The sequence below is a fragment of the Apostichopus japonicus genome, chromosome 22, assembly GCF_037975245.1.
Source record: "Apostichopus japonicus isolate 1M-3 chromosome 22, ASM3797524v1, whole genome shotgun sequence".
NCBI lineage: Eukaryota > Metazoa > Echinodermata > Holothuroidea > Aspidochirotida > Stichopodidae > Apostichopus > Apostichopus japonicus.
The window spans coordinates 16,788,215-16,807,630 of record NC_092582.1 but is presented as its reverse complement, the minus strand read 5'-3'; the positions used below and the strand labels follow the sequence as shown (position 1 = coordinate 16,807,630).

The window sequence follows — 19,416 nt, the reverse complement described above, 5'->3', positions numbered from 1 at the left end:
ATCTGATTTATGCGAACCTTTGCCACTTCGGCCTTTTTGCATTGGTACTCAGATTTTATTATTCCAATGTCCTCACTGACATTCGACAAATATTACAGTGTGAAATGGATACAACTTGCAAACACAGACACTCACGTGACTTTTGTTTTGGTTATTATGCAATCCTAGACATATTACGTAACATAAGGCCAAAGAGGCCTAGATGTGAACACATGCGAACTTTCGAGTTTGAATTCAGTGTAATATTTCCATGATTTGACGTTACTTTGTGTGACTATCTTTGACTATTAAAGAACAGCACCTCTGCTTTGATTAGAGGTGCGGTTGGTCGCGTTTCCAGTTTATAGTGAGTAAATTTTTATCATAAAGAACGAAGCTGATATTTGCTATCAATAACATCACACAAAGTGTGGATTGGCTCCTTGGATGATACTAACTAGTACTACTAATAGTACTAGGTTAACTTGTTGTACGTTAGGCTTAGGCCTGTGTGGTAAGTTACTCACTTGCCTCAGATAGAAAAGGTAACACCAGAGAGCTGCAATGGCACTTCCCTGGTAAGACAAAGTGGTACTAATTTAGAATCCATTTAGAATACCATTCCTAACCCCTAACCCTACTTCCTAACCCTAATTCCTAACCCTATTCCCTACTTCCTAACCCCTAATTCCTAATCCTAATTCGTAGCCCCTAGTATTAGTAAGCTTTCCCATTCATATGGTACAGATTCTAAAGTTAGGCCGACAAAGTAATTAGGCCTAGGCCTAATTTCCATAAATGCTTTCGCATTTTGACCCCAGAGAAAACTTTGAAAGTCCCCAAAGTGATGTTTATTGTCAGTGTTAACCAGGTATAAATTAAATAACATATCTTATTGACTGCCAAAGTAAATTAGTTGTTTGCTAGTTGATGATTTATTTCCTGATATCTTTATATTTAATCGAATGCAAAGTTCTCCTTCTTTTTTACATAAATTGCAATCTATTCTGTCACACTGCTAGTGTCGGTGTCCAGTTCAGCACATTTTTGAGTCCGCGAGACCTTGGCAATCAAATCCAAGTTAGTCCTGTAATTCTTGGAAGTCTGAGGCTTTGGTATTTAATTCCAAGTTCAAAAACCTTGTTTTTTTTTTCAACGACCAAGTCATTCTACTGTATAACAAAAACTAAAAACAAATTGAAACCTGATCTTGGTGTATATCCTGACCAGCTCGTACCAAAGAATATGAGACCTTTGTAGCCTTCTTCCTTGTCGCCCAACGTCGAGGTTGGGACAGGGTCATAATTTTGATGGAGCATGATAGAACATGTCCTGTCCACGTTGCTTGTACAGTAATGTCCCCAAAGAAGGAAAAATGATATTGGAGTAAATCAAGAGGAAAGTATGTCTTATAAAGAGCGCTGAAATTACTTTCTAGAATATATAAATTTTGCATGTAACAAAATAACATGAATAATGTACAAGATAGATGAAGAAACAGTGTATAACAGGTTTCTTAATTCTGTAGCCTTGTGAAGGTAACATATCAATACCAAATATGTATAATGAATATTTCATGTATACTTAGGAGCACAATCAGGCTGGAGAAGGAGCCGGCAGGGGCAAGTGATGTTCCCCCTCAGTTGAAAACCTTTCTCCCACTTACCCTCTCACAAATGTGATGGGGAAAACATTCATTGGTGTAGGGAAAATTGGTAAGAAGAGGGCTGGCTGAAGCATGATTATACCAATCATGCTAAATTGGAAGTTTCAAGTTAAACAAAATTTCATAGATCATGTTATCTTACTCTCTCAGTACATTGCTTTCTTTTTCTCCTCAGACCTGCTACCATATATTTCAAACCTTTTAGGAGAGAATGAAGCATCACTCTGTGCACTGGTTTAGGAAAGGCTTACGACTGCACGACAATCCATCTCTTATCGCTGCATTAAAATCCAGCCGCAAAATATGGCCGATCTTTATTCTCGACCCACACTTTGTCAAATCTGGGACCGTTGGTATCAACAGATGGCGGTTCTTACTAGAATCACTCATGGATTTGGACAGAAGCTTTCAAGAGCTAGGTTCGAGGTAATTGCTTTATCTCATTGGGGGTAAACCTGTCCTATCGCCAAACTTAAGTTGTTTAATATATATTCTCTGAACTGCATTTCCCATCTCTGGTCTTCATATCTTCTCCTCTGACAGGCTGTTCGTCATACGAGGCAGCCCTGCAGAGGTTTTCCCGAAAATTTTCAAGGATTGGGAAATCAGCCAGCTTACATTTGAGACTGACACAGAGCCATATGCAAGGCAGAGGGACTCTGAAGTTATCAAATTGGCTGAAGAACATGAAGTGAAAGTCGTCCAAACAGTTTCACATACTCTTTTCGATTCCGAGAAGTAAGCTATTCTCATCATTTCCAGTTTTTTTTTCCTTTACAAAATTTTGTAAGTTAACTCACCATGGAGACTGTGCTAGTAGTGTCCATGTTACATCATACTTACGCTGGTTTAAAAGTATCGTGTGGAATTATCACTTTAAAACTTTTCTAAGATGGTCGAAAATATTTGGCAGTTTTACTTATATATAGTTTGATATATTTAGTGTAATAAATATGCAAACAGTTATCTCTCACTTGGTTTTATTTGGTAACAATGTACATGACATGAATGACATTTAACCTTACATACAAACAGGCCAGAGAAAAACCGCTCCATGTCTTAAAATTGGTCCAAAGTTGTTGGCAAAACATTTCGAGTACAGATTTGGATTCTCCACTTCACAGTTAGCATCATTTGAATCATTGATAAAGCTTGCAAATGTGGTAACTTAGGTGAGAAACTGTTGGTTATGTAGTCATTCTTAGTTACATGTAGAGGAAAAAGAAACAGAAGGATGGTACAAAAAGAACCCCTTCACAACCTCCCCCACACTTGTACCCACACGCGCCCCCCCTCTCCCAAATAAACTTTAATGGAATTACATATTCAGTTATGGTTGGGTATCTTGTTGCTCAGCCAAAAATTTTGCAAGTTTAATGATTATGTACTAGATGGGTTTTTCTTATTGCCATAGGCTTAACCATTGGTGGGTTCACCATCTTGTAAACCATGAGTCATACTTTTAAGTAAAAATTGTTTGTTTGTTTCACAACAACCCATATCATTCAAGTTGATCCCATTGCCATGGTGAAGTGAGTTTTTAATTTTGTAAATAAAACAGCAAACTGCCAATAATACAGTACATATATACTTCAAATATTATATTTGAGATGAAGAGTTAGTAAAAAAGATGACATTACAAAATAATAAAGATATACACATGAGATATAACTTTTATGGTGCTGGGGCTAACATGGTGCTTGCAACTTGCAGTTTCCTTGCTGTAGACCATCCCATGGGAATGTCGGTTCTAGCTGGCCATGTTGGGGCATGTGCATATGTCAGTTATATGGGACTGAGGCAGTTGAGTTTTGTTGGATGTTTCTTTTAGGTAATAACTGTAAATAATTTTTTTTTTTTTGGAAGGATCATCAAAGCTAATGGTGGGAAACCACCTCTGACTTACCAGAGAATGCAGACCGTTTTATCAAAGATGGGGCCTCCTTCAGAACCCATGGCTGCACCAACTAAAGAAGACTTCACTGGTATTTTTCTTGTCATTTTAGAAGTCAGAGATCTACTGTCACTGCTTTAGTCGTATTGTAGATTAGAGAAAGAAAGGATGCCAATGATGAGGATTCAAGATTTGTCTTGCAGAGAGACACTACATGTTAGGTCAGCCTTATTAGACTTATTAGTCAGCCATAACACACCCTTGTTCCATACTGAGCACCTGTCAAGGACTGCCATTCTGGCAAGAACGTGTTAAGGCAGCCCGGTTAAAAACTGAGAGAGCTTAAACGGGTTTAACATCTTTAAATTGATCGATTGTAGTTTTAAGGCCCATGCACACATGCCAACTACCAGTATCCAGTATCTATGATAGGACAGTCACATTCAGTGAGATCACAGTGAGATGGTCAGGGTACAACCAGCTTAAAGTCGGAGTGGTACTCCGTCGTCTTGGTAACATTGACGACACAATGGAAAGTACTTCTCTAAGAGGAGAGTCCTTGCAGTAAAGGTCATTTTGTCGTGGATCTCATGTTACATATAGCAAAACAAACTTTCAAAAAACTATCTAAAGCAAAAACTCATTTTGTTTTGTTTCTAGAATGCAAGATCCTAGTAAAATGTGACCACTCACCAAAGCAAAAACTTGTTTCATTTTGTTTCTAGAGTGCACGACAACACTAACATGTGACCACTCACCAAACAAAAAGTCATATCGTTTTGTTTCTAGAGTGCAAGACCCCATTAGAATGTGACCACTCACCAAAGCAAAAAGTCATTTCGTTTTGTTTCTAGAGTGCGAGACCCCAGTAGAATGTGATCACTCACCAAAGCAAAAAGTCATTTCGTTTTGTTTCTAGAGTGCGAGACCCCATTAGAATGTGACCACTCACCAAAGCAAAAAGTCATTTCGTTTTGTTTCTAGAGTGCAAGACCCCATTAGAATGTGACCACTCACCAAAGCAAAAAGTCATTTCGTTTTGTTTCTAGAGTGCGAGACCCCAGTAGAATGTGATCACTCACCAAAGCAAAAAGTCATTTCGTTTTGTTTCTAGAGTGCGAGACCCCAGTAGAATGTGACCACTCACCAAAGCAAAAAGTCATTTCGTTTTGTTTCTAGAGTGCGAGACCCCATTAGAATGTGACCACTCACCAAAGCAAAAAGTCATTTCGTTTTGTTTCTAGAGTGCGAGACCCCATTAGAATGTGACCACTCACCAAAGCATAAAGTCATATCGTTTTGTTTCTAGAGTGCGAGACCCCAGTAGAATGTGACCACTCACTAAAGCAAAAAGTCATTTCGTTTTGTTTCTAGAGTGCGAGACCCCAGTAGAATGTGATCACTCACCAAAGCAAAAAGTCATTTCGTTTTGTTTCTAGAGTGCGAGACCCCATTAGAATGTGACCACTCACCAAAGCAAAAAGTCATTTCGTTTTGTTTCTAGAGTGCGAGACCCCAGTAGAATGTGATCACTCACCAAAGCAAAGAGTCATTTCGTTTTGTTCCTAGAGTGCAAGACCCCAGAAGAATCTGACCACTCATCCAAGTATGGTGTACCGACGCTTGAAGATCTTGGCTTATCTACCAAAGGTATATCACCAGTCATCTTCCCGGGAGGAGAGACAGAGGCACTGAACCGTATGGAGAGATATCTTGCGAGAGATGTGAGGCTTTAAGTTTGGTTTTAAAGAGCCAGATTGATTACTGAATTTTTCGCCCATTTGAAGCAGCTTTCAACCTTCAGTCAACAGTTGATCCCCTAATTTAATTCAATCCTTTGTAGTACTTCTCAATATCACACAGCAACTGATTCAGTTATCACACACAGAATCAATCAATCCAATATAACTTTAACAGAAATGGATGTAAAGTTATCATGCATTGAGTGAACACACACAGCATCAATCCAATACAAGTTTAACAGAAATGGATGTAAAGTTAGCTAACAAAACAGTCTGTTTGGTTCTGAAGTTTTCTTTGCCCAGAAACAATTTTTCTTTTTGTTATAATCAAATAATTATAAAGTGATCAGATCTGACAATGGGATTCATCATCAGTATGCAAAGTCCTTCAAGATTAAATCTTTGTTCAGTTCATTATATTTCCACTTGTGTCAAACAACGTGGATGGAACAAGTATGAAAGAAAGTGAAAAGTGGTGGAGAGACTGAAGAAGCCATATGCTTTTACAGGCAGCTCTTCTTTTACAGAAATGTTAGCGAAAGATAAAGAAAAGTCAAACAGGAACAGAAAAGAGTAAACACAATAAACCAAAGCAAAGTTGTTTTGTTTTTCATAAGCTGAATCAAAGGGTGTCACTTAAATTTTAAATTTTTCCTCGCAGAAATGGGTCTGTAATTTTGAGAAGCCCAAGACGTCTCCAAACTCCTTGAAAGCCTCTACTACTGTCCTCAGTCCATACTTGAAGTTTGGTTGTCTGTCAGTCCGTTCATTTTACTACGGTATTCAAGCCGTCTACAGTGGGAAGGTATGCCAGCATGTTGACTCTACCACACCTCTTACAGTAGAAATAATCTTGGTAAATTTCTGTAGTTTATGAGAGCAGCATTTGGTTTCTATGACAATCATAAACACAATCTTAAGGTATGTTTGCTTTGAGAGTGTTAAGATACAGTATATCTAGGCTAACTTTGTTGTATTAAAAATGACTTTGTATTGTCCTATTAAAATATTAAGCATTATTATTATGTTCATGTTATAAAGTATTTCATCACTTTTCTCTGAGCTCAAGTTTCTGAGTGAAAAGGAAACAATTATTCTTTCAACACAAACAGGTTTGAAAAGAACTTGTCAGAAAGTTGAGTCTGAGAGAAGTAGAAATACTGAGGAGTAATACGCAGTAAATCATCATCAGTTATTGTAAAACAAAATTGAGATTTAAACATCAAAAGGATATTGTCAAATTTACTGTTTATTTTTTGAAGTCACAGAAAGTTTCTTTAAATGCTCTAGAAATAACCTTTTTTTCACCATGGCTTTACTGCAGTGGTTAAAAATAGCATGCCTGCACCTCCCTCAGTATTTTAGAAAGTGGTCAGAGTGTTGACACTCTCTTTTAGGGATATAAAGTAGTGGTGCTGCACAGGAGCGGGATTGGGCGTGAATATTACACTCCTGCTTTGGAATTCTCCAAATTCTCATTGAAAAGAGAAAGGCTTGATATAAGCTGGTTTTTCATCCACGATCATCACATGGAAACTGTTTCAAATCAGCTTCTGTTGGCTTCCATTGGGGAAAAATAAAAAACAATCTAAACCTCGTATTTCTTGTATTTCTACAGACCCACTCGAAGCCACCGGTTTCCCTTCATGGGCAACTACTCTGGAGGGAATTCTTCTACACCGCTGCAGCAGGTACTCCAAACTTCCACCAGATGAAAGGTAATCCTGTCAGCTTGCAGATACCATGGGATGAAAACAGGGCATTCCTAGATGCTTGGACTTGGGTAAGTACTCGTTTTACAGGCATGAGCTTTTTCTGTGAATTCGCGGAATATCCGTGATTTCTTTTCTACCTCCGAGATTTACACCTCTCAATTTCCGTGAATTTTTAACAACAGCGTTGTATCATTTGATCCGTCGTTTGCATGTTTTTCATTACCTATGGATAACTATTATCCTAACACATATGGTAGCATAAGCAAACTGGAGCCTATACCACAATTTTTGCAAAGTTCTGTGATGTTTTTTACCCTAGGCTCATCCCTGGTTTTATGTCCAAGAAATTTATGTGTAAGGTAGCTGAGGGATGTGGAGGATGGACAGAGACGGGCATCGCATAGTTTATGTGGATATGCGTATCCATCGTGTGGATATGCGTATCCATGAAAAACCATTGTGTTATTTGTTGCTTATAGCAGCATACAGAGTTTGTTGTATTCCATAGTTAGCTAAATAATGTTTGGATGTTTATTCCTGTTCATTCACCCACTTAAACTGTCAACTTTTTCCTGCTTCCCTTTTGTACAAAGTTTTACCCTCTTTATATGTTTAGTTGTAATATGGTAAAATATAAACATCCGTGGAGACCTTTTTCTTACTTTCATTGTTGATGGTCAAAAGTTACACTCCACAGAGAATCAGCTTTGATAGCATATTCAAGCAAATCAGAAAATGCTAATGTACATAATGTCACATTAACTATTATCATAATTAATGATTTCAAATGTAACAACAACAATATCTGGAAGACTCCATTGAAGCTGAGTGGACCAAGATGTTGGTGTCTCATTATAAATCCAAAGTTTTACACCAGTTCTTAGAACTCTAGTCTCACAACTTTTAACAAGCCGGGCATCAAAAATGAATTATCCAATTTGTCCTAGTAAAAAGATGTTGGTGTCTCATTATAAGTCGAAAGTTTTACACCAGTTCTTAGAACTCTTAGTCTGACAACTTTTAACAAGCAGAACATATCATTAATGAATCATCCAATTTGTCCTAGTAAAACCTTATAAACATGTGTCACATGTTTTATACAGCCATTCAAATCTCTTGTTTTCTTCATTAATGTTTGCATTTGTTCTTAATAGTTTACCTTACAGTCTGTGTATGAGCTTGTTGCTTGTCCAGTCGCCTTGATCGATGATCTTCTGCTGTCTACTGATACAAGCATTGCTGGCAGTGCTGTATTAAAGTCGCTCTCATTGGTCAAAACAAATCCATGAACATGTATGTCTGATTAACTCTGTGCCAAACGTCATCCTCTAACTAGTGCAAAGTAAACGTAATTAGGAAATGTTTGGTGTCCACTAGTTTAATGTTCGTTGCTAAATGTTTGCTAAAACTGATGACAAAAATGGCCATCACCTGCATAATATAGCCATGTTATAAGATGAAGTAAACTTAAAAATAAAAAATCCAGTTTTTTTCTTTCTTAAAAAAAGTGTTTGAATAGAAATAACAATTAGGTGTATAATGGATGAACATTCTGTACGTTATGAGTATTTCTATAGTTCTTTGTTATTTTTTGCTAATAGGGCAAAACTGGCTACCCATTCATCGATGCTATTATGACGCAACTCAGGAAGGAGGGATGGATACACCATCTCGCGAGACACGCTGTGGCGTGCTTTCTGACTCGAGGTGATTTATGGATTAGCTGGGAGGAAGGTGAAAGGGTAAGCTAACAGCAATGTTGAAGAACTTGATCTATGATGTGATATACGATAGTATTAGAGCATGTTTAAATAGTCACTCTTGCCAGGTGTGAAGAGGGTATATATTTTTTTTAGCCTTCTTGGGTTAGTGTCATAGTCTGAACAATATATAATATCTCAGCACTTAAACTAGGTCTGAGCATTTGGACTAGGTCTGAGTGTTTGGACTAGGTCTGAGTGTTTGGACTTGGTCTGAGCAGTTGGACTAGGTCTTAGCATTTGGACCAGGTCTGAGTGTTTGGACAAGGTCTGAGCAGTTGGACTAGGTCTAAGTGTTTGGACTAGGTCTGAGCAATTGTGCTAGGTCTGAGCACTTGGACTAGGTCTGAGCATTTGGACTAGGTCTGAACATTTGGACTAGGTCTGAGCACTTGGAGTAGGTCTGAGTGTTTGGACTAGGTCTGAGCACTCGGACTAGGTCTGAGCACTCGGACTAGGTCTGCAACCCTTTCATAACAGATGTACACAGGCTTTACTAGACTTCGCTTCCATATAACAGTCTGGACAGAAGCAACTATTGTCAAAGAATGATTATGGTTCTAACTTACTAAGTGTTACCATATTTTATCTGCAGCAAGTTGTGGCAGCCTGGGTTGGGGATATTAGCTGAGAGGTTTCACCTTCACTTGGTTGGGAAGAAAAATTGATTTTATAAGGTAATTTCATGAGTATGGTATAAGATATATAGTCAGTGTCTCTGTATGTCAGTTTAGAATCAGAGATTGTGTGGAAATGTCATTGACAACCTGCTCAGTTTGTAGTGTCATGTGCACTGCAGATGTAACTATGTTAAAGCTGGAGAGATTATATTTACCATGTTTGAAATGTTTGCTCTTCCTTTTAGGTCTTTGAGGAATTACTATTAGATGCAGACTACAGTCTTAATGCTGGTAACTGGATGTGGCTTTCAGCTAGCGCCTTCTTCCATCAATATTTCAGAGTGTACAGTCCAATCGTGTTTGGAAAGAAGACCGACCCAAATGGAGATTACATCAAGTAAGCACGCTGTGAAACTTGTATGTATTGTATGTATGTATTGTATGTATTTTAGATCCTCCTGCAAGCAGGAACTCGCGAAGAAGCCTCATTGGCTTATCAAAGCCGCAAGCTGTCCGAAGTCAGTCTCTTAGATTCATATTTAACCTCCATGATTATGAATTGTCAAAAACTCTGTAACTGGAGGACATCCATTAATCTTGTGAGTGACTCAAACTCGGGACCTTATGATTGAAAGGCACCAGCGTTAACCACTGAGCTAACACTCCTCGAAACTTAACATTTAAAGGACATGTAATGTTACCTCCTACCAGAAGTCATATCCCCTCAAAGCAAAGTAAAATTGTCAGGAAATAAATATTAGAATAGGGTTACTTTTGGGGGGTTATTGAGAAGAACAATCTTTTTCCGGTTTTTCAACCTTTACAGGAAATATCTGCCAATCCTGAAAAAGTTTCCTCCCAAGTACATTTACGAGCCCTGGCTAGCTCCTCGATCGATGCAGGAGCAAGCTGGATGCATCATAGGCGAGGATTACCCTAAACCAATCGTGGACCATGCCACGATTTCAAAGAAGAACATAAGCAGAATGAAAGAGGCTAGAGCTAACCAACTGGGAACTGAAGGAAAGAAAAGTGCTTCCACTGCCAAAGGTAAGACGAGATGATTTCAATGAAAATGTTTGCAAGTAACAAATTTTGAAGTATTTTACTATAGTTGATAACTTACTAGGTCTTAAATTTCAAAGGTCTGTTGCATCATCTCTTCCCGTAACTTTTCAATCCCTTCCCCACTCACCCCCCACCCCCCAATTGCAAAAGTTATTTTTTAAAACATTTCGTTTTGTCACTTATATATGGATTGAACTGTCTTTGATGTATTAAAAGTCAGTTGCCCACCAAAGTTAATACATAATACAAAGGAAGATGTACCTGAGTGTGTGTGGTTGTAATAAACTCTTAGCAGCCCCATAACCTACCACAAGGTCAGAATGCAGTGGCGGAGCTAGGGGTATTGGTCAGGGGGGCGAGAATGGTCTGTAGGGGCGCTTTCGACGTATCTAAGCGGAACCCACCACAGGTTGGCGCGGAGCATACAGAAATTTTTTGAGTAAAGATACTCCCTAGATCGCCGGAAATGGCCCTTTCTGGGCCTTGCTAATTTGCAGATAATGTGACAAATGTCAACAGGAAGATGAGAGCGCAATAAAAAAGTCAATAATCGCGAATAAGTAAAAAGTGGTAGAAAGCTGAAAAGGGCGCCAGCTGTCAATTTGTCCATTGTCCGTCAGGGGGAGCATCCACCCCCCCCTGACTGTATGGACTCTCCACCACTGTCAGGCTGCTGGACAACTCTCAAGGATTGTACTTTGCCCCCACTTGCTACTCCCCTCTGCCACCAGTCACAAATTCATGTTTACCTTCATATCTTTAAAAAGGTTGGTATCTTGCTGATCAAACTTTGTTTTTGTCGAACCATGGTGCCACAGAAGTAATACTTCTTCATTTAATAATTGAATTAGATTAAAATATGATTCATGATCTGAGACCATTTACTGAACTTTTGTTCAGTCCAAAGCTATGCATGTGGCCCAATATCTGAAGAAATAACTACCATCTTTGTTTCACCATGAACTTCATCAGACGGAAAGCGAAAGTTTGATGACGCCTCTGATGAGAAGCCCCCTCCGTCCACAAAATCCAAACGTGACAGCAAGAAGCAGAAAAAATTGACTCAGTTCATGAAGAAATGATCGCCGGAATGATAGATGATGTTGGAGCCACTCGATTGACTCGAGTCGTGAGTCGTTACAAGAACTGGTGTATAAAGACAGTAGTTGTTATGAAGGTGTAACCAATGTATAGGGGTGGGTATGAGAGCTGAGACTTGGGGGAGGACAGTTGCTACCCGCTCCTCACCTCCACAGAATCATTAAAGTTTTACTTTGTCAAAAAACAAAGGGTCTTAACAGTTAGCTTGAATTCTTTGACAGAGAAGTGGTTTTATTTGGGGGGGGGGGGAGGTATGTCAGGGAGTTGCCTTGTGATATAAACAGCCCAGAGGATGACAGAATGCCCAGCAATAAGTCTCAGTATCTTTATATAATTGAAATCATAGTGAGTTAGAAAATCCAGAACAGTGAAAAAACTTCCAGCCTCCACTGGTGTTCGAACCTGGGCCTCCCGATTTATATGCGGATATATATATATATATATATATATATATATCTCCATAGCATCCATAGCCTAGTGGTTAGGTGTCCGCATATAAGCGGGAGGCCCGGGTTTGAATCCCGGTGGAGGCTGGACTGTTCTGGATTTTCCAACTCACTACGATTTCATTTACCTCCATTTGATTAACAAAAGTCTGTTCAAAGTATCTCTTACGAGATCCGGCTTTAGGAATCACAAATGATTTCGAGTTGTTTAGCATCATGTTTGATCTCAAGAGTAAGGCAAATATGTCACCAAAACAGAACTTAATACAGGTGACAAATGCCTCCAGTGGAATTACGACCTTCCTTACTGGTTTCAAACCTCTGGACATACAATCAGCGTAGATAAGCGGGAGGCCCAGATTTGAATCCCGGTGGAGGTTGGAAGTTTTTTCACTGTTCTTGATTTTCCAACTCATTACGAATTCAATTATATATATATATATATATATATATATATATATATATATATATATATATGTATATATGTATATATATATACATACATACATACATACATACATACATACATACATACATACATACATACATACATACACACATACACACATACACACATACATACATACATACATACATACATACATACATACATACATACATACATACATACATACATACATACATACACACACACATACATAAATATATATATATACATATATATATAAATACATACATATTTATATATTTATACATATATATATATATAATTGAAATCATAGTGAGTTGGAATATCCAGTACAGTGAAATAACTTCTAGCCTCCACAGGGTGGCTTTATATGTGGACACCCTAACCACCAGGCTTTTTACGCTGATTGTATGTCCAGAGGTTCGAAACCGGTAAGGAAGGTCGTAATTCCACTGTAGGCGTTTGTCACCTGTATCGAACAATACTAGTTCTGTTTTGGTGACATATTTGCCTTACTCTAGAGACCAAACATGAACTGGAAATCATTTGTGATTCCTAAAGCCTGATCTCGAAAGAGATACATATATATTTGTTTTTCTCATTTTAAGTTAGTCTCATTAGTTAGTCTCAAGTGTCATTGTTTTGCTTTCTTGAAATTAACGTAAACGTTGTGTGCTATCCTCTTATACTTTTTTTATAAAAAAAATGAAAAAAGATCTTCTCAGGGTTTTCAATAGTACACCAAGAGTATTTTATTAAAGCTTCATTCCAGTATAAAATAGTGTGTGATATATACAGTATATGTGTTCTAGTCACTTATTGTTTTCCATTATATATATTTTTTTTCTTACATAAATGTCTTAAAACACCTTTAGGTATGTCGTGTGCACATTAAAAAATTAACATTACTTTTCCATAGCCACATTTACAACACAGTGTTAAAATTATGTGTTGCACATAGATGAAGAAAAAAATTGTAAATATGCAAATAATTGTGTTCTCCGTAATTAATTTTTGGTTTCCATGTGATGTCTTCATGGTAGGTAATCTTCAAAACTTTTTTTTACATATATTTTAATAATCATGCTGTTTATTAATCCTTGAAATGTACTGCACATTTTAATGTCTGGCTAGCTGTCAAATGGTCTTTGCAGTTCTAAATTCATCAAAATGCTACACTTTTGTAGAAATATTACATTCCCCTGTGAACAAATGATTGAAATATTATATAAGAAAACCAAAGACTTTCTCAACCCAAAAACTACTGAGAACATCATTCACTCTGTTGTTGCGAGATATAATTTAAATATATATCACAAGATTAATATTTTTTTGACTACCACAAAAATTAAACTTATTCAATACTATTATATTGAACAGTTTGAGATTAATTGTTCCAATGTCTCATCTGGGCCACCGTAGTTTCTACAAAGCTTAATTTTTCTGAGTAAGATTCCAAATCCCAGCTTTGTGGTTTCAATGGTGTGTCGAAGTACCACATTGAGTACAGAAAGTCTATTGTTTTTGGTGGAGGTCAAAGGTCCTTTGGGGTCACCAGGGATCAAATTATAAAAACCTTGTAAACACAATACTTCAAGAAGGGAATGATGGGCTGACCTCTAATTTAGTGTGTAGGAGTACCACATTGTGTTAAAGTAGCCTATTGGTTTTGGTGAGATCAAAGGTCATTTGGGGTCATCAGAGGTCAAATTGTGAAACATGTACGACCTCAGTCTACATTACATCAGATTCATGAAGAAAACTGCTCATGTTACATCATTGAAACCACAATGCATTTTTGCATTGTTTTTTTTTTTTTTTTCTACCCCTCACTTTTTGATAGCTCCATCTGTCACCTCTGATACCCTCTATCTTCAAAAACTGTTGCTGAAAGTCCCTTCATTCATATCATGTTTGACGGTGATCCTTAATTTAGTAACAGCAAAAGAAGTGAATTATAGTTGATCTGTTCTTTTAATCAACAGAAGATGCAACTGCATTGGCACATCTTTATATGGGGACCAGGAATAACAGACACTAGGATAAACACAATTCAAGGATGGCTTATGCAAATAAAATAAATAAATAACAATAATAACAGTTGCAAATAATAATATGAATAATAATTTTATTGGTATCGACCATTGACAGTAGTCACTTTCCTGCGAGCTTCACTTATACACAATACTTGCACGGGTTATATCAATTCTCAGAATTCATGCTCTTGACGACATCACTGGCTCAAGTTCATTTCAAGTGGCTGGACCCTACATCGTCTAGCGTGCACACCAACAGCGTATGATCAGTGTTATAGAGGAAACTCATCCAGTGTGATCAGGCGCATAACAGAGAATTTGCCAACGGAGGGGCGAAGCCTGTGCCAATCTATCTAAGTGTAGCGCCACCATGGTTGGCGCGAAGCTTACAAAAAAAAAATGCCTTGCAGATTGCTGTAAATGGCACTTCCCAGGCCTTGTTAGTTGCACCTAAGCACTTTCTATTTTGAAATTACTAGCGAAATAGTAAAAAAAAAAACCAAAATATGCTCAAGGGGGGAGCAATCCCCCTCCGCCCCCCCCCCCTTGGCTGCACGCCTGAGTGTGATCGGTGAGCCTCTGGTGTTAGGTACCAAAAGAATGTAACCAGTGACAGCACCAGACTGAGGCTGGGGGGGGGACAAGTGGATGGCAAGCAAACAGATTGGAAGACAATGCAAGAACACATCTGTATAACGTGCACGTCACGCCTCACGGCCAAGTATTTAGGGGGAAGAGGGCTCGGTTTTGTTTGAACGGAACCAACTGGGTTCATAGGCGTAGGAGCTTAATTTGACATTGGGTGGGGGGGGGGGGGCTGTAACGACTTGCCCGAAAAATGTAACCAAAATTTTTTGCGCGCTCCGCTCGCGTTCAACATGTTAATGTGCATATCATATCAGGCATGAGACTTTTCCGCGGATTTCGGATTATTTGTTTTTTCATTTTCGCGTTTTTTCTCGTAATTCGCGTTTTTTATTATTTTTATTATTTTTTTTATTTAATTTATTTTTTTTTTTTTTTTTTTTTTTTTTTTTTGCCGAACATGCTGGACTGTGAAGGGAAGGAACACCGAATTTGACCAGTGGTGGAATCAAGTAGCACAATGCAAGCAAAAAAGCCTTTTTTTGGTTCAAAAAAGCTAATGGATAAATTATACAAGCAGAAATTCCACACTTTTTTGGCGAGTTACGTGATGTGATAGATTCCATCTAGAGTCCACCATTTTGCATTTAAGCCCTCCTTACCTCACAAAAAAATTCTAAAGGGGAGGGGGACACCCCCTCCTCTTAAACCCCTCCCCCAGGACGGCGATCGATAAATTTCAGATTTTTTTCCCCGGCTCAGTCTCATCCCTGTCATATAGGCATTCATCGGTTATTACATCACATGCCCATAACATACAATCATTTTCCGTGTTATTACCCTTCCATATTGGTTAGAATTATTGGGAAAGTCGTTACAATAATAATGATAATACTAGTATAAGTTTAACCATTGAAAAACACATTGCAAATTATTTTTCTTTCAGTAGTTGCCCAAAAAATTCTCAGCAAATTGCCCGAATTTTCAACAAAAAAATTGGTTCGGAGGCTACAGCCCCCCCCCCTCCGCCCAAGCCCCCGCCTCCTATGTCTATGAGTGGGTTGTGTTTAACGGGGCATCATGATTCGGGGATATTCTCTCATGCCTAACCATTCTACTTGGTGCGGCCACTGAATGTAACCAGAACTATAATGAAAGCCTTTTGAAAGTGTCTCAGTATACTGAGCATAGCAAACTTTTCGGTCTTATGTTTCCTTGATTTCAACTCGAAGAACCATCATAATGAACTTTTTTTTTAACTTTCAAAGTTTCACAGATTTCAACACAATATCAGACATGTGTGTTAAGCCTAAGATAAGGAAAGCTAAGCAGGTTATTAAGTAATATCGGAGAGAGAAAAACTCACACAACAAAAATCGAGAAAACTTGGTGCACAATACAGGAAACTGCAAAAGATGCAAATACAATGAAAGGACCTTGGGGAATATCATGAGAACAGTGGAGCGCCACACACAGAAATAACACTCGCCAAAATTATATATCTCCATGGCCCTATTGCGCCGCCTTAGTAAAGTGTAATAACAAATAACAATAACAAAATTCCCCCCATGCAAACCTCCATGTTTATCAGATTTACGCTTGTAAGAGTTTTCAATGTATCTCAAAGGGTATGATAATTAAGCTGAGGCCGCGTTGTTATGGTGCCTGGGAACGGGTTATACTTCCATGCACCACATCCCCATGTCTGCATTCTTGACTGCAGGGTTGATACGGCCTACTTCAATCTTCCGACTGAGTTTGATCTTTGCTGGTCGTTCACTTCGCTCTCATGATGCATATTTGATAACAGACGAACTAAAGGTGTCACGCTATACACCAGGAGTTTTCATTGAATTTTTTAGTAGGGCCAGTTACAACCATAGGCAGGGGGGATCAACTTAATTAGGGCCAGACAGAATAAACTTGAATATCACCATATATAGTTTGAGCAAATGTGCTCTGGGTAGGCCGGTTGCAGCGCTCAAGCCACGACCAGGTCTTGAGGGCCTGCATAAACGATTAGAGCAAAATTGTGGGCGGAAGTTTCTTTGGCTGGTCTGATTTGACCCGCGGGTCAACTACTGACTTAATTAATGTCAAAAAAAAAACTGTTAGCAAACTGCTTATCCACTAGAGAGCCTGTGTAAGAGAATGTGTAAAAGTAAGTTGGCCTGATGTCATTTAGCCTTTGAAGAAGATCCTGCTAGGGTCGAAACGTCAGGCCAACTTAATTAATGTAAGTTTAATCTACTTTTATATAGTTACACTATAGGCTTCCCCCGTTATAATAAACCTATACCGCCTTCCAAAACTCCACTGTCTGCATGTTCTGGATTGAATGGGTCAGTTATGGGCATCGGTACCGTCGACCTTGCGCAGTTCAATTTTCGGATGCTAATAAGTGTTGATTGTTATACCAGACTGTTGGGGGGGGGGTGGAGAAGGGGGCAGTTTGTATGCTTCTAACTTGAGCAACTTAAGGAGAGGAAAATTGAAAGGAAAATGTCGCGCTTTTCAGTAAGATGCACCAGAGAATGGAATATCAAATTATAAACCACTTGCATGTATTACGTAACGACGATACTGCTTACATACGTACCTGGAAGGGCCCTCCGCACGTACAGCATATAGCTTATCATTAATTGCTATTCTTGCTAGTATATTGGGATGGGGGAGGGAGGGGTGGATGATGATCGCATGACACATAATACACAAACAATGGGAAAGGAACTAATAGGCCTAAACTTTGGGAGACCAGTTTTCATTTATCAGCTGTTTACTGAGGTGGAAAAGGGGTTGGGGTGGGGGAAGGATATAGGAGAGTCGGCGTCTGAGATTTTTTTTTTTTTACGCAAATGCTTTCTCAGAGTTACATGCATTCTAATCTTCTCAGCATTTGTATTTCCCATCCCAAACCCCAGATGCTCATCCAAGCATAGCTGTTCCATGAGCGGCGTCCTGCTGGCGTCTAGCCTATAGCTACAGGATACAACATCAAAAGACAAAAACAGAGGACATAACATTATTCCTCAACTTGATATATATATATATATATATATATATATATAGGGCAGCAGGTGCCTATTCTTGATATAATATTGTTTTTTACATAAGGATATATCATAGCATGTTGTAATGCTATAATCGCGAAAGTTCCACAATCGCACCGAAAAGTGAGATCAATTAATTAGTTAGTTACCACTAGTAATAAATGGATATTCCGTTGGTAAACAATGTGACGTTTATATATGCATGGAATAGAACCCCGGTGTGTATTTATTTTCCCTTACTCATGGTATGGTTGATCATGGAGCTGTATTAATAGCTCCATGAGTTCTTCGCGAGTTCCTGCTTGCAGGAGGATCTAAAATACATAAAAACATACAAATGCAACCTATTTTGGTAGGCTTAGCTCCCAGCAACTATTCCCTAACACGGTAGGTGGTCTGTGATGTCACAATGGTAAATGAGTCAAGAGTTTTACTTTTCCTATTACAATCTTCTTGTTGGACATATTTTTGACATACGGTTGGATTGTTTTTGCTTACATCTGTCAAGTTTCTTTGTATTTAGAATTTCATCAAGACTGCAACTTTTTGCACTTAAATACAACAAAGCGAAAAGTAGTTACATTTTCCGGTGATTAGTCGTGATGACATCATTCACTTTATTGCTGTTGCCAGATGCATTCGCAAAATACCACCAAATTTGAAAAATTCATTTCTTCCCCGTACAAAATGCTAGGAGGATGTGTTTGACCTAGAGATGCAGAAAATTGCCAACATTTTTCATTTAAGCAATCGATTTCAATCACTGGAATATCCCGTTAATCGATACTTGTGCTTGATACTAGCTGATGTAGCAGAGAGCCGCGTCTTTGTAGCAGCAACCAGTTATCAACAGCTGGGCACACATGGCGTTGCTTCTGTTCAAAGTTTCCCGCCACTCGTAAGTTTGAATATTCATTAGTCTGGGCCGTCCCACTATGAAACGTAAACGGCATAATGTACTAGAGTACGTGCGTAAGATCTCGAACAATCGCGATCGATCGATATCGTACACACAAATACAATGCAGCATACGTCATTTAGTCATTTGTATTCATCATCGCCAGCTCAACATGTCGAGTTTTGGCGCGAATTGTCTCCTTAAAAATAAAAACAAACCGTTTTCAACAAGAAAGTTGTACCTCAAGGTAACTTGACTGTAGTCGAATGGACACCTTTTCATATTTGTATAGAAATTTAAGGTGAGTTTCATCTCAATAATTTTATTCGTTACACACGTGGGTTTAATGTACCTATGATGCAAGCCCGTAGTGTTAACTTGTACTAAGTTGTAGTAACTGCACCAGCTACACGTCTTTCAGCTCTA

At 38.4% G+C, this 19,416-nt stretch overlaps 2 protein-coding genes across 3 annotated transcripts in view; both read left to right on the top strand.

Moving 5' to 3' along the window:
* Window positions 1-170: 170 nt before the first annotated feature.
* On the top strand, window positions 171-13,413 carry LOC139963659 (cryptochrome-1-like). 2 transcript variants are annotated; one of them, XM_071964665.1, is made up of 11 exons: window positions 171-346; window positions 1,821-2,071; window positions 2,189-2,383; window positions 3,512-3,630; window positions 5,109-5,263; window positions 5,943-6,086; window positions 6,900-7,064; window positions 8,598-8,738; window positions 9,622-9,773; window positions 10,203-10,426; window positions 11,417-13,413. In XM_071964665.1, the coding sequence occupies exons 2-11, from the start codon at window positions 1,857-1,859 to the stop codon at window positions 11,524-11,526; spliced, it is 1,620 nt and encodes a 539-aa protein (XP_071820766.1). In that variant the 5' UTR covers window positions 171-346; window positions 1,821-1,856; the 3' UTR covers window positions 11,527-13,413. The 2 variants fall into 2 exon arrangements, with proteins under 2 accessions (XP_071820766.1, XP_071820767.1); XM_071964666.1 differs by lacking the exon at window positions 171-346 and adding an exon at window positions 380-493.
* Window positions 13,414-19,107: 5,694 nt separating this feature from the next.
* The window catches only part of LOC139963658 (influenza virus NS1A-binding protein-like), a 45,280-nt gene continuing 44,971 nt past the window's right edge, over window positions 19,108-19,416 (top strand). The window contains exon 1 of the mRNA XM_071964664.1: window positions 19,108-19,291. The gene's annotated coding sequence lies outside the window, so the exon portion shown is untranslated. The remainder of the gene's footprint in view (window positions 19,292-19,416) is intronic.

Excerpts from the sequence above, each read along its gene's own strand:
- LOC139963659 (XM_071964665.1), top strand. The coding sequence starts at position 1,857 with ATGAAGCATCACTCTGTGCACTGGTTTAGGAAAGGCTTACGACTGCAC. Across the intron at positions 3,631-5,108 it reads AACTAAAGAAGACTTCACTG|AGTGCAAGACCCCAGAAGAA; the intron begins GTATTTTTCTTG and ends TTTTGTTCCTAG. Across the intron at positions 5,264-5,942 it reads AGAGATATCTTGCGAGAGAT|AAATGGGTCTGTAATTTTGA; the intron begins GTGAGGCTTTAA and ends TTTTCCTCGCAG.